Below are 14,595 nucleotides of genomic sequence, written 5' to 3'. Positions count from 1 at the left end.
AGCACTTGAGGATATTCTGACACAGTCTTTGAACAGGTTTTCTTGTTTTTAACTTGTCTTTGAGGCTCTGCTCTCAGGGAAGCAAAGCCATACCTAAATGCTATTTCCCTCAACTCCAGATTTAGAGAAGTTTTCACTAACCATTCATTTCCCAGCAGGTCTCCGCGTTGCTTGGTGAATCCATTACATGTTTTCAAATCGACCATTATACCACCCACTGGTGCACTCAGGGTAGCAGAGTAAGTACAGCCAGTACTTTGTAACAAAGCCACAGTGGGAGAAGAGCCGGCTATAACACCAACTTATTTCCAGAGAAGAAAACTACCTGTGAATCTCATGTGTCCCCATCAGACAATTACTGATTTAATAAAGTTTATTAGAGTTCTTCAATAAAATTAGTTCTGTTCACTGTTCTTCACATTAAAAGCAACTAAAATAACTGAAATTAAAAGCCTTTCAAAAGAATTAAAAAGCTACAAAAGAACAGAGCACTCCAATTTCATTTTCAGTTCCACAGAAGATAAAATTCTTGGCCATTCACCTGTGATACTGAAAATATGCCTAAAAACTACTCTTACATCATGTAGCTTTGGTTCCTCATGGCCTGAGTACCTGCAGGAGAGTGTGAAAGCACAAGAGCACATAGCACAGAGCCCGGAAAAAAAAGGGCCCCGTGATACACTCATAGCCGAAACAAAACCCACACCTACCCTCAAATCCAGAAAATTAGAGATTCTGAAGTTATAATCCCATTTAATAGGAACGCATCAGTTCCAAAAATAAATAAATAATACATGTCAGAGGCATTGGCATTTTCTGCATGACCTCAGCATGCTGTTTCATGAAGCAATTAAAATTGTGACAGCAGTCCAGCTGAAAACTGTAAATCCTTAATGAGTAACTCTAATGAACAGTCAGTATTACTCAGTGTCCTGTCACAGTAAGTTATCCAGATCACCCCAACATCCACCAAAAGCTTCTACAGCACAGTAAGGAACAGCAGCATCTCCTTGCCCTCACCCCCTCATTTCTGTTCTTCAGGTACCCAGCCCCTCGAGGTTGAAGGCAGGGACAGAGAGCAGAATGAAGACCCCTATAATCCAAGGGGAAATTACATGCAACCTGCTATGCCACTTATACAGGTCTGTGGAGCTGGGTGGGATCCAACCAAGGATTCTGAGGGAGCTGCTGGAAGTGCTCACTGAGCTGAGCCACGTTCCCTCATTTCTCAGCAGTGCTGGCTCACTAGGGAGGTCCCAGCTGACTGGAATTTAGCAAACATGCCCATCTACGAGAAGGGTCATACAGAGGATCCACAGAACTACAGGCCTGTTGGTTGGTCTGACCTCAGTGCCGGGTGAGGTGATGTAAGTGATCATCCTTCGTGCCATCACACGGCCTGTGCAGGACAACCAGGTGAGCGGGCCCAGCCAGCAGGGCCTTATGAAAGGCAGGTCCTCCTTGACTAACCTCATCTCCTCCTATGACAAGATGACCCACTTAGTGGACAACATCTACCTGGACTCTAGTAAAGCTCTGACACCATTTCCCACAGCACCCTCCTGGACAAACTGGCTGCTCGTGGCCCACATGGGTGCCTTGTTCACTGGCTGGGCAAGGGTGGTGGGGAAGGGGCTGCATCCAACTGAGGCCCGTCACTACTGGTGTTCCCCAGGGCTCAGTACTGGGGCCAGTCCTGTTTAATGTCTTTACTGATTACATGGAGGAGGGGACCAAGAGCATCCTCAGTAATCTGACAGATGGCACCAAGTTGGGTGGGAGTGTGGATATGCTGGAGGGTAGGAAGGCTCTGCAGAGGGACCCGGATGGGCTGGATCAATGGGCTGAGGCCAACTGTGTGAGGTTCAACAAGGCCAAGTGCCAGGTCCTGCACGTGGGTTACAACAAGCCCAAGCAGCAATCCAGGCTTTGAGAAGAGCAACTGGAAAGCTGCTGGGTTGAAAAGGGCAGTGGCATCCTGGCCTGTATCAGCAATAGTGTGGCCAGCAGGACCAGGACAGTGACCCCCTGTGCTGGGCACTCATGAGGCCACACCTCAAATCCTGTGCTCAATTTTGGGCCCCTCACTACAAGAAGGACACTGAGGTGCTGGAGTAAGGCTAGGGAAGAGAACGGAGCTAGTGAAGAGTCTGGAGTACAAGTCTGACAGTGGAGCAGCTGCTGAGGGAGCTGGGGGTGTTTATCTTAGAGAAAAGCAGGCTCAGGGGAGACCTTATCTCTCCCTACAACTACCTGAAAGGAGGCTGTAGTGAGGTGGGGGTCTTCTCCCAATTAACAAGCAATAGGACAAGAGGAAATGGCCTTAAGTTGAACCAGAGAAGGTTTAGATGGGGTATCAGGTAAAACTTTTTCAGGAGGATGGTTGTCAAGCATTGAACGGGCTTCCCAGTCACCATCCTTTTAGGTATGCAAAAGAAGTGTAGATGTGGCACTTGGGAACATGGTTTATTAGTGGTGGACTTGGCAATGCTGGGTTAATGGTTGGACTTACTAGTATCAAAGGTCTTTGCCAACCAAAACAATTATATGATTCTATATTTATTCTACCTACACCCTGCATGAGCTTGGAACTGACCCAATTTTCCCTTGCTCACAAGTGTCATTCACTGCAGTTCATTGTCTGCTCTTTGTCTGGAGGGCAAACTCAATGCCAGTAAGGATGAGAAAAAAAAGGGAAAGTGAAACAACAAAAACACACCAACCAAGGCAGAGCAAGAGATCCACTGTTCAGCCAAAGCAACGGCACCAGAGCATCTGGAATGGGAACTCTTGCTAGGATTTCTTAAGACAGAAAATACAGACTCTGTGCTTTATGAATATGAACAGATTCCTAAAACTGAAACAGAAAAAATCTATTTCCCAATTCTCCAATACTGCTAAAAGTAAAGAGAAAACAAAACTTGCTACTCAAACTAAACAGAAAGAATACTGTGAATTAGGCAATGTAACATTCCAGACTGAAAACCAGTTTATTTTCATAGTAGTGAGAATACCAGGCTAAGCAACAGGCTCACACTTTCCCCTCCCTAAGAAACTGTTATATTATGATAATAAGTAAATAGGCAGAAGGAAAAGGCAAAATACAGCTCAAGCACAAAGAGCACTCAGTACAAACACAACAAAAGCCATGGGTACTTGAGAAGCCTTCAATATGGCTCAGAATTAAAGCCCACAGTTCCTCTGTTCTCATACCCTTTTTTAGGACTTCAGATGTTTTGAACAGCCTTAGCTGGGACTTCAGTGTTCCAGCACAACAATGACAAGTGACTTAAACCTGTGCAGCACCAAACCTTTTACCCTTTACCCAAAGAAAACTGATCAATGGATCAGTGAAGGTGCCAATCACACCTCACAAATTCACTAAACAATTTCAAGCAAGCTTAAGAAGAGTCAAGACTAGGAAAATACAGCATATAGTGGGGTTCTGAGCTTTCCAAAGCTTGCACAAGGGAAGGAAACTACGATCTTCTTGAGCCTCAGAGGGCAGGAAGCCCCGTGTGGCTTGCACTGTTGAGCAGGTGCCAGCACACCTGCTGTCACACTGTCACCACAGAGAGGTGGCTTCCCAGATGGCAGCAGAGGGAAGTGGTGAGCTGGGTAACTGAACCTTGTGTGAGACCCTGCAGGAGTCCCAACTTCCTCGTGCCAGAGGGTGTACTGGGGACAGACAGAGGGGACACAGAGAAAACAGGGCCTTGTTAGACCAGTGTCAGGCAAGGATACCACAGTAGAGGAGGTACAGGGACATCGGAGACAGGCCCACTGGAGTCCAGGTTTCATTAAAGCACATTTCTTATGAAACAAGCTCAAGAGTGCTAAGAAAATAGCACTGTTCCTCACACAGAATTTAAATACAGTCACACATAAAATATGCTAATTCTCACAACAAATGCAGCAACAAAGAAAATGTCCTTTAAGAAAGACATCAGCAGTGACACACTCAGCACATCATCAGGTGTGTCCAGAAAAGAGCACCATCACCCACAGTGCTCCTTCTCCCTACAATCCATACACTCAGGTCAGGGCAGATGGATTATCCCACACACACCACAAATACTTAAAATACCTGGGTACCTCAGCTCAGCTGTTTCCAGATTCCACTCTCAAGCCTCATTTCTAACCTTTACCTTCTTCTAAACACAGCTCTTACAAGACTCTCATACTCCACTGCATCTAAACACTCAAAACACCACATACTCTTCTTCCTCATTTGCAGTTCTTCACAGAGCTGGACTCATCCTGAACAAAGCAAAAATCACTTGGTTCTGAGCTGTGTCTTCACAAGTTTTCAGCATTACCTGCACCTCTTTCCTCCAGGAGGCACCTGCTCTGGTCCTTCCCCAGGACATTTCAGTCACGTTCAGAACTACACAGCAGGGCCAGCAACCCCACAAGGACCAGCCTGGTAATTAGAAGTATTTGATTACCAGGAACATTTATTTTTTTCCCTCATTTTCTGACAGTCTCTGTACAAGCTGTTTGTTGAAAAGCCTCTAAAGCAATCTAGAGAAACTATCCAGAACTGCTACCAAAAAAATCTAGGCATGCAACATGGTTCCTCTTCTATTCCTGTATTCTTAGGATTAATACATATCCAATCAAGTCAGTTTGGATTAGCATTTGTTCATGTGCAAAACAGCTTCCACTTAGGAAGAATCACCACGGAAAGAAGCAGTATTCCCTCAGACCATATAAAAAAACCAATAAAGAAAACCCAACCAACCAAACAACTAAATCCCAACAACTACACTATAGAGACCCATTTTTCCTCAGAGGAAAAATTTAAATCCAAAATTTTAAATGAACTGTATTAGTGTTTTCTTTAGATCAGGTTTTAACAAGAGGAGTACTCAGATGAAACACGATAATAGCCATTCAGGAACTGTCAGAGCAATCAAGGCTAATTTGTAGCTACCATTAAATTGCAGGGAGGAATTGCCAGATTTCAGCAGTATTACTTAGCATGCCCATTTTCTTTCAGCAAGACAACACATGTTCCTACTTCACAGGCAAACAAAAAAGTTCCTATCTCATCTTTTTTAGTACAGGATTCAGCAGTATTTAAGCATATTTTAAAATTTTCAGCACATACGCAATCCTAAAAATCTAATGAAAATACACCATTTAAAGCTAAGTATGTATGTAAAATACTTGGCAGAATTAAAACAGGAGAAAGCACAACACTCTTTAAAGCCAAATAGGTGACAAAGTTCTACCTATGAAATCAGGTATTTTTAACCATTCACCTCTCCAAAAACTATTTCTTAACTTCAAAACCGGATGAACACGGAAAAATTTCTCTACAAGGCCCTGAGAAAGGTCAAGGTCTTAAACATGAATCCAGCAATTCAGGGAGACAAGGAAAGCTGAGCCTGAGCACTATTCAAATGCAGGTCACACTAAAAAAAGCTTTTGCTCCTGATTCTTTTTTCCTTTACATCTTGTACAAGAGTTGATGAGCAAGCACCCAGAGCACTTGCGAGCAGAAACTGGATATACAGAAATATTACAACCTCAAATATGCAACCCCTGGTTTATGGTTCACACAAGAGCTGGGGCAGTGGCTGTTGCTGTGCACTGGCCAAATGGTTCATGCTTTGAATAAACAGCATTGCCCCATTCCACTGAATGGGAGCACGGCAGGACTGTGGCCACCGTCAGCACTGCTGTGTTTGCCCACACTGTGTGAGATCCTGTGCTTTCCTCTTCTGAGCAGAAAAGTCACGTATCAAACTCCCAGGCTGAACAGTTCCACCAGAATCCAGCAAATAAAGGTCCCACGTGTTTATAAAATGTCACTTAACTCTCTGAGAGTTGTTTTCTCATTCCTCACAACTCTCATTCCTTCTCACAGCCCAAGCACTGCTGCACTCTTCAACCACCATCTATTATGCACATGTGTCAGGTACCACACCACAAAACTCCATCTTCACTATTTTTCAGCTGCCACATCAATAGAAAAATTACATTCAACTCCATTACTGCTCAGAAAGACCCAGATGAGCACTACAGCATCCCTGAATCATTTCTCTCCAATCTGATTACTACTGGAATTGAGAGGGTATGGTACTTCTAATTAAGTCTTGGATCTCACTCCTGTAAGATTCCTGGTACTTCATAAAGAATTTCAAAGATCTCAGTAAGAGAGTACACTTGTACTGATTTTAATCAGTGAAGAGTAATTTAAATGTATTACATAATTTCACAAATTCGACAGAGAGAAAATGTAACTGCAGCTTCGACCATCCCTTGATAAAAATAAGTTGCAACAAGTTTTAGAAGTTTAGCCTACACAAGGCAAAAATACTGTTTGGGCACAAACTCCAACCAAGCAGCTGTGAGAAGCAGGATTATTTGTTCTCTTTTAAAGTGTATAAAAGAACACGAGTTACTTCTAAGTCAGAAGAAATCTTTTTATTTACATTGCTAAGGAAATATCAGAACAGACAAAACATAGAGATACTGTGAAAGAGAAGACAACTTAGGAAAAAATAGTTACACAAATGAAAATATGACAGAAAAATCATTAAGTTAAAGGACAAAAGAGCAGGGAATGTCCAAAAAGCAGCCACCATTTCCACCCATCACACTGGCTGACAATTCTCAAGCACAACGATCAATAAACAGAACAGAAACTAAACACAATGGTTAGATCAACCAATTTTAATTAATTGGCAAGTTGTTTTGTTTAGCCATAGTTAATGAAGCAACTACCAATTGCCATTAAACTTTAAACTGTATTTCTAAATTATCTGAATGACAGGCAAACAGTAATAACTTCCTTAGGAGTTCCATAAATAAATACCATTAAAATGCTGTTCAACAAACTCAGAACTAGCAGGCTGACCCTTTAAAACAAAGAAAATTTAAAGTTTCACAGGAAACCACAAGATGCCAGAGGATTTCACGGTTGGGAGAATGTGGATTAAAGGTTAATCCCAAACTCACATTTTTAAGCAAATCAGTTACTTGAGTTCTGCTACAGCTGATCAGTGAGTTCACCAACAGATCCCTGACGTCTCCTCTACTCAGGGGTCCTCTGCAAACCCCCACCCAAGTGTGACACACCCCACACTGAGCCTGCCAAGCAAGATCCTGAAGGGCACAGAAACCTTTCCAGAGAGTCACAAGCCAGGGAGGAACAGGCACTGCCAGGCACCCACCACACTTCCCGCTGTGGAAAATCTGGTGGGTCCTGGCACCTGACCGGGCCTGGGAAATTGTCAATCTGTTCTTTAAAGCTGTAGCTTAAGAGGGACACGAGAAGTCTAAAACTGCATTTAGACACAAAGAAACTGTAACTGCAGAACAAACAATAAACTGGTAACTACACTTACCAAAAGAATCATAAACTGGTAACTACACTTACCAAAAGAATCTGGTGTTTGGAGTGTCTATGACAGGAAATGATTAACAATGTGCTAGACAAACAGCCTGTAGGAATTGCCTGGATTTGCCAGATTTTGGTTTAGGACTGGAAGACCAATCTCTCGGTATTCCTTCTAGTCATAACTTTCTATCAGTCTACATGGAATAAAAGATTAGCAAGGCTCTTCCCATCACAGGGTAACCCTTGAGATCACACAGGGAAAGACCTGCAGGGGCTCTCACCATCAGTGAAGTACCCCAAGGCACATGTTCTCTATTTCAAAACAGAAACAAAGTTGAGCACCCACATTAACCCTGGGAGGGCAGGAGCAGTGATGCCATGGAGTCCTGCTCTGACCAGGCTTCAGGCACCAGAAGCAGCACTCAGGGTGTGCAGCTCTGCACAGCAATGGGAAGTTCTGCTGAACACAAAAGAAGTCATTAACATGCAGCCCACAGCATAAAACGAGAACTTCTAAGAGGTGCAAGAAATCACCAGGTAAAAACCCAGAGACCCAGGCGTTACTCAAAGCAGGACCACAGAGGCAGCTCCTACTCTTGAATTGCAATCCAGCATCAAAACCAGCCCCAACAAAGCTAATTCCAGGGGATGCAATGATTCATTGAAGTCCTGGCAGAAGTTTCTGACATTCACTGGGGGATTTTACATCTTTCATACCTAGTATCTAAAATTCCCCTCTCTTCAAGCTGGGTGGGCCTTTCCCCTCAACTACCGAAAAAGCAGCACAACTCCCTCCTCCTGATGCAGTGGTCTCTTCTCCATCACATCTGCTGTTCTGGACCAACCTTCCTCTGCCCCCAAACTTACTGAAGGACACAAAACTCACATGGTTTGCACATCCCCTTGGTGCACCTCTGGTTTATTCATTCTCAGAGCCAGAGCAGTGCATGCAAACAGCCATCTGCCTCCTGACTCCTTTCTTCTTTACTTTGTAGCCACGACTAGTAGCAAACCCACCTGCACCTCAAAAATTTTGCTTTTTAATTAACATCAGGAATTACCAGTTTTAAAGTATCAGACCTGCTAATAAGGTCTGATACCTTTTGCTTTGTCTCTGCTACACTGAGAGCAGACACCAGAAAGCCTTTACCCATCCATCAGCCTGGCTGTGTACCTGTGACAACAGCAGAGCACGGACACAGCACAAGAGCTCACTAACAAGTAATAGCAGGAACAAAAAGAAAACCTGATGAAGAAGAGCATAAGGGGCAAAACACCAGACTGGAAGACAGGCTAGGCCCCACTTTCAGCAAAACTCACTAAGGAGGTGGGATAAAAACCCTTCTGCCCCTCACACTTAGAACTTTTCACTTGGGAATTCAGCTAAATACACAGATAGGGACTGCACTCAGCAGCAACATGAACCTGAATAAATAACCACTCATCACAGATCTCACTAAGGTAGTGAGACAGTGAACAAAGAGCAAAATAAGATCTTCCATTTGCCTACCAAAAAACTGTTTTCAGAGCAGAGGAACACTGGGCCAGAGCACATTTTATGACAAATATATTTTCATCTCCATGGAATTAATCATTACACTGCAACTGGACGAAACCAGACACATTCAGTCACAGCACACAAGTGGAACACCTTGAAATTATGCTGACTGTGGGTTTGTTTAGGCCTCTACTCCAGTGAACTCTGCCTTGCACTTAAGACCTACACATTTTGACTAGAAGACAAGAAAGAGCAATTTAAACACCCTTTTCAGCTGCACTTTGTCAAAACACCAACACCCCACCTGTGAGGGCAGAACCACAGCTCTGGGCAAGCTCCAAAGCGTCAGGAAAGTTCAAACTGTGAGCTGCAGTTTGGGCTTTAACCAGACCACTTGCACTGGCAAGTCTTTCTAAGTATTGCAGATTAGGTTCGTTGTGCAATATTTTTTAAAACAGACCTTGGGTAATAAAATTACTTCCTTTAGCTGGCTTTGAAGTGGAGAAAAAACGCTGCCCGAACAAGAACTCAATTGGCTTTTAGCACCCTGGCAAATGCTCTAATAAGAAAGCCTGATGACCTACATTCACAAGGCTCTGTACTAAACCACTATTACAAAATCCAGTATAAAGCCTGACCACGTTTAAGTGTTTTCCATTAGCACACAGCAGTATCTTGTTAGAGAAATATGAAAACATGTTATCGTCTTTAGCAATGATGATCTTAATTAATCCTCTAAACACTTCTGAACCATGTTGTGTGGATCATTCCAGACTGCTCAAGTTCCCAGTGCTACACAAAGACAGCAACACCCTCTTCAGTGGTGTAAAGGGATGCCAACAGAAAGAGGAACTTCTCACATACTCTCACACTGGGAAAAACTGAATTCATAACCATTTACATCTCCGATGGTCTTTTGATAACCAACAGAAAAGCACTGGTTCAGAAACTGAGTCTAGTTTCTGGCTAGCACCAGAAAGCTTATTGTGACTCAGTTAACACACCACCAAAATATTTCTCCACTTAAAGACACCAGCCCTCAGCCAGCCACTCAGATAACCTGAAGCAGATGTTTTGAGCTGCCCTGAAAAAGATATCATTAAACCAATCCCCCTCTGTGGTAAATATCCCTAAAAAACAAGTGTCTGAATGCCAGATAGAGTAAATTCAGTGAGTGTTTGGAGGAAATATTAAGTTAGTCCTGCACCCTGCAGCCACATACTTGGGAAAGGCCAATGCATTCAGCTTCAATTCACATTAGCAGATTCCAAGTGTGTAATGAGTAACACAACTCAAAGAGAAATGCTCAATTTAAAAAAAAACCTCTTTAAAAAATGTGTTATAAAGAAGAAACTAGTCAAAACAAGCAGGTTATGGTCAAAACAGAAAGGGAAAGATGGAAAGACTGAGGGGGGGGGAAGGCCAAGCAGAGATTCTCAAAGGCACAAAATTATAATTAAAAATCCACAGGCCCAGAAAATTCTAACTGCCCACAGAGCACTCAGGAACTCAAGTCTCCATAGCTGGGGCCGATGTCATGGTATGTTGGAAGCACCTCATCATCCTGTTAGTGATGACAGGACTGTAAAACACTCCTGCAACCAAGACAGGAAAATCAGGGAGAAAAAAAGAAATTTAATTCATTTCTCTCTTAATTTACTAAAACCCATCTCATGGTAAATGCAGAAAAAATAAGTCCACGTAAAATCACTGCCTTTCAGATTGCATGAAAAGATACTACAGTTGAGGAGGCTTAAAAGAAGGTTTTATTTATCTGAAGAGCACAGCAAGAACACGGATACAAAGCTCGTGTCAAATTAACATGGAAATACAAAGAGATGCCTGATCCGCCGGGACTGAATTGTGAAGGGACTACACATTCATCTCGGAGTACATAAACCCTCCCATCACTCTGCAGCACTCACTGATAGCTCCAAGTACTGATTTAAGCTCAGCAAGCTGCAGGTGTCCTTTCTAAACCAGAAACACAGTTGCCACAACACACAGGTTTAAAGAAGCAAAAGGTAAAGCAAATACCACTGGGGAAATAAATTCTAAGTCCAAATACTCTTCTCCTGAGGAAATCCATGTCTCTCCCCCAAAAAAAAGACTTCAGAGACTTCTTCATCTCTGATTAAAATGGTAAATTTGGTTCTGTCCATTCTCTGTCCCTGCACAAACCAGGTCTTCCCTATTTGCACCTTGTGTTTCAGGATCAAACCATATAATATTTAACCTATCAAAGGGATGATCTGTTTGAGACAGCATCTTCAAGATATTAAATGAAGCAAACCAAAAAAGCAAACAATATTGGCAAAAGCTGTGAGGCCACCCAGAAGTGAGGGACTCTCTCCTGAGGAGGCAGGAGAGGCATCACCATGGACAGCTCAGCCCCTGTGCTTATCCAGAGCCACCAAGTAAACAGGATGGATGAGTGTATTCCAAACGGAACTCACAAACTCCTCATACAGCAGAGAATTCCAGCTGTGACACTATATCCAGTTGCATTACTTCACATTATGGTCAGGAATACACACGGCTTAGGCAAAATTCATGGAATGTACCTGGAGTTGCCACAGCGGAATCCCAAAACCAGAGGTTTCAAAGCCAGTGGTGCAGAACCTGAGCAGAGGAGTCAAGGCTTGCCCACAAGCAGGACACTTCTAGCCAAGCTACAGCACCACAAATCTCCAAAACAGGTAAATTAGAGCACCAAAATCACTTGTCTTAAAGCAGCAAACCTCAGTGAAAAACTTGTCTTCATCCATCAAGCATCAGCTGCTGACAGAGGTTCAGTATCAAACAGGAACAACAAACGTGCTGACACAGTACGAAAAATGCCTTTTGTTCATTTCCAGGAGGCCACAACGCTCAACACCAACTGAGCTCAGGGTCAATTCCACCCACCTGTGAAAGCACAGACAGCTTTGAATGTGAACCCTTCCACCAGCAATCCAGTGCCAGTAGCACGCAGTGACAGCCATAAAGGAGCTGCTTGAAATCAGTTTTACTCAGTACCTTCTCAGCCATAAAAGCCTCGAGCTGCAATAAGACCAGGTTACACCACCATGGGTTTGCTTTTTTGGCTACTTAAGTGCCTATCATAAGCCCTGTACACACAGTGCACTGCCAAAAAAACAAGCTGAAACAAAACAAGGCAAACACAGAGCAGTTTCAACACCTAAGTGAGTTATTTCAATAACTGCCTACACTGACCCAATTGTGTTCTAGCTCTGCTGGCAACTTGCTTAGACGCAGTTCACGTTTTATTAGTCTGGGTCAGAAAAGTTATTTTGACAAGAAAGAACAAGGGGGTTTCAAAGTACACCAGGGTTCTTATTCTATTTACAAGGAGCAAGTACCACCCAGGAGCAGTCACTTGGTGAGATGGGAGGACGGTTCCCAAACCTGCAAAGCCACTCCTGGCAGCCTCAGCTTTGACTACTGATGCTCTTTAGCAAGAGCAGCCCAGGATACCTGAGGGCTCTGCCAAGCTCCAAAAGAGTTGAATACCCAAAAAAGAAACCCCAGCTAAATGACATACCTAGAGAAGCTGTAGTTTTCAACCTGCAAACACCATTTCTCCGAAGTTAATCTTCTTAAGATTTTAAGCCCCATGCCTAGCAGGTAGCACACAAAACTCCACCGCTAAATTATTTCCCTAAAAGAAGCACAAACAGAACTAGAGAGGTGACACATGAACCAGGTGCAGCAGGATTTTTTCTCCTTCGGGCAGGATCGAATGGCACTTTGAAAGCGAGTATTTTGTCTGGCTGTGCTGGCACCCGAGGCCCACAACATAAAAGCAGGTAAGTAAGAAGCACCTGAAAACTTAGTCACGGCACCGCATTTCCAGCGCTCACTGCCCGCAGCGTTATGCAGATTTCTACTCAAGCCTTCATACTTTTAACAGGAACACTTTCCCCCGAACTCACAGCGTAAATCAGTCCCCGACTCAGCGCAGCCAGCACAGGGCACCGATGCTCAGCCGGGTCCCGGCTCTGTTCAAACGCACAAAGCAGCGGCAAAGCCCAAACCCCTGGCGGGCCGGCACCAGCACCGGCCCCGAGACACGCCGCCCCCGGCCCGGGCTGACCCCGCCGCGGGGCAGCGAAGCGACCCCGGACCCGCCCCGGGCTGAGCAGGGGGCCCCGCACCCCCGGCCCCGCCGCCCATACCTGGCCGCAGCGGCTCGATGATGCTCAGCACTAGGAGGAAGAGGAGGAGGAAGGTGCCGCTGTCCGCCTTGGGCACCATTTATCCTCCGTTCATCCTCCCCCAGCACAGCGCCACAAACCCGCGGGGAGGAACGCGAGGAGCGGCGGGGAGGAGGGACCGCCGCCGGGCCCGCGCGGGGGGGCCCGTCCGCACCGAGCTGTTCCCCTCCCTCCGCCGTCCGCGGCCGGCCCGGGGGGAGCGGGCGGCCCTGGGCGCGGCGGGCGCGGCGGCAGCGGCGGGTCCGGCGGCCGCGCTGGGGCCGCTCGCAGCTCCGCCGGCGCACAAGATGGCGGCCGCGCCTCCCCGCGCCGTGCCCGCGCCGCCACGCCCCCGCCCGCCGCGCGCCGCCCGACCAATCGGCAGCGAGGGGGCGGGGCCGGGCGCGCGGGGTCCCCTCTGCCCCGCCCACTTACTGCGAGGGGCGGGGCCGAGGGAGGGGCGGGGGCTGCCGGCAGGGGGCGGTAGCGGGGCCGGGGCCGTGAGCAGAGACCCCTCAGGGCGCTCCGGGCCCAGCACAGCCTGGTCTGTTCCCTCCGGGACCACCGGGACAGCCCATACTGTCCTCTCTGTGCCCCCAGCACAACCCATGCTGTGCCCTCATGCCCCCCGGGACAGTCCCCACCGTCCCCTCTGTTTCTCACAGGATGGACATTGCCAGCCCTTTCCAGTCCCCTCAGTCCTCACTGGACTGACAACGGCAGTCTCTCCATTCCCACAGGATGGCCTTGCTCAGTTCCCTTCAGCTCCCCCGGACAGTCCCCTCTGTTCCTCCAGGAGAGCATTCCAGTGCCTGTTTCAGAGAGAATAGCATGGCTCCATCCCCCTCCTGACCATTTGTCCTGGTTTTCTTGTGCCCAGCTCGAGTGTCTGTTCCTGCTCACCCCCTCCCGTCCAGAACAGCCCTGATCAGACCCCTCTGCCCCCAGAATGGCCTTTTCAAGACCCCTCCATCCCTGGCCTTTCCCACCTTCCCCGTGCCACCACCCTACCAGTCTCAGCAGGCTCCCAGGTAGACCATCCCTTGTCCCTTCATGACTCTGCCCCACCTGCCCAGGGTGGGTCAGACGGTCCCTGCTCTCACAGGTCTGCAGGGGTGGCACCGACAAGCAGCACCCTGTGATGGAATGTCCCCCCAGCCAGTGCTGGAGGCGGCTGGTGCTTCCATACCTCCTGGAAACACTTTGTTCCCAGCTCCCATTTCCAGAGAGGAAATGCATAAAGACAATTGTGCAGGTCATTGTTAGTGGCCCTGCAAGTGACAGGTGCCTGCAGGAATTTGACCCTGGGTGTTGCTGCTCATCATGGGGCAGGGTTGTGGCTGCCCCTGCCAGCACTGCAGTCTGGGCAGGAGGCAGCGGCCACAGCTCTCCAGGAGGGAGGCCAGCTCAGAGGGTGTTTGGGATCAATGCCCACTTCCTAAATCCATCTGGAATTTCCTCTGACAACTGGAAGTGTTTGGGCAGCACCAGGACATGAGCACAGCCAGGGGCCTGGCACAGTGGCTGCTGGGGTCAGCAGAGAGCCATCA

At 46.5% G+C, this 14,595-nt stretch overlaps 1 protein-coding gene across 8 annotated transcripts in view; it reads right to left on the bottom strand.

Moving 5' to 3' along the window:
* The window catches only part of DGCR2 (DiGeorge syndrome critical region gene 2), a 49,153-nt gene extending 35,769 nt beyond the window's left edge, over nucleotides 1-13,384 (bottom strand). For all 8 annotated transcript variants that reach the window (XR_011699230.1, XM_071571740.1, XM_071571741.1 and 5 more), the window contains exon 1: nucleotides 13,028-13,384. Coding sequence is in view for 7 of the 8 variants with exons in the window: in XM_071571740.1 (XP_071427841.1) it covers nucleotides 13,028-13,106 (79 nt within the window). In the remaining variant the exon portion in view is untranslated. The remainder of the gene's footprint in view (nucleotides 1-13,027) is intronic.
* Between the last annotated feature and the right edge of the window lie 1,211 nt (nucleotides 13,385-14,595).

This window comes from Pithys albifrons, chromosome 17 (genome assembly GCF_047495875.1).
Source record: "Pithys albifrons albifrons isolate INPA30051 chromosome 17, PitAlb_v1, whole genome shotgun sequence".
In the NCBI taxonomy this organism is placed as follows: Eukaryota; Metazoa; Chordata; class Aves; order Passeriformes; family Thamnophilidae; genus Pithys; species Pithys albifrons.
Note: the sequence above shows the minus strand (reverse complement) of the source record. Positions and strands in the feature narration are given on the sequence as shown.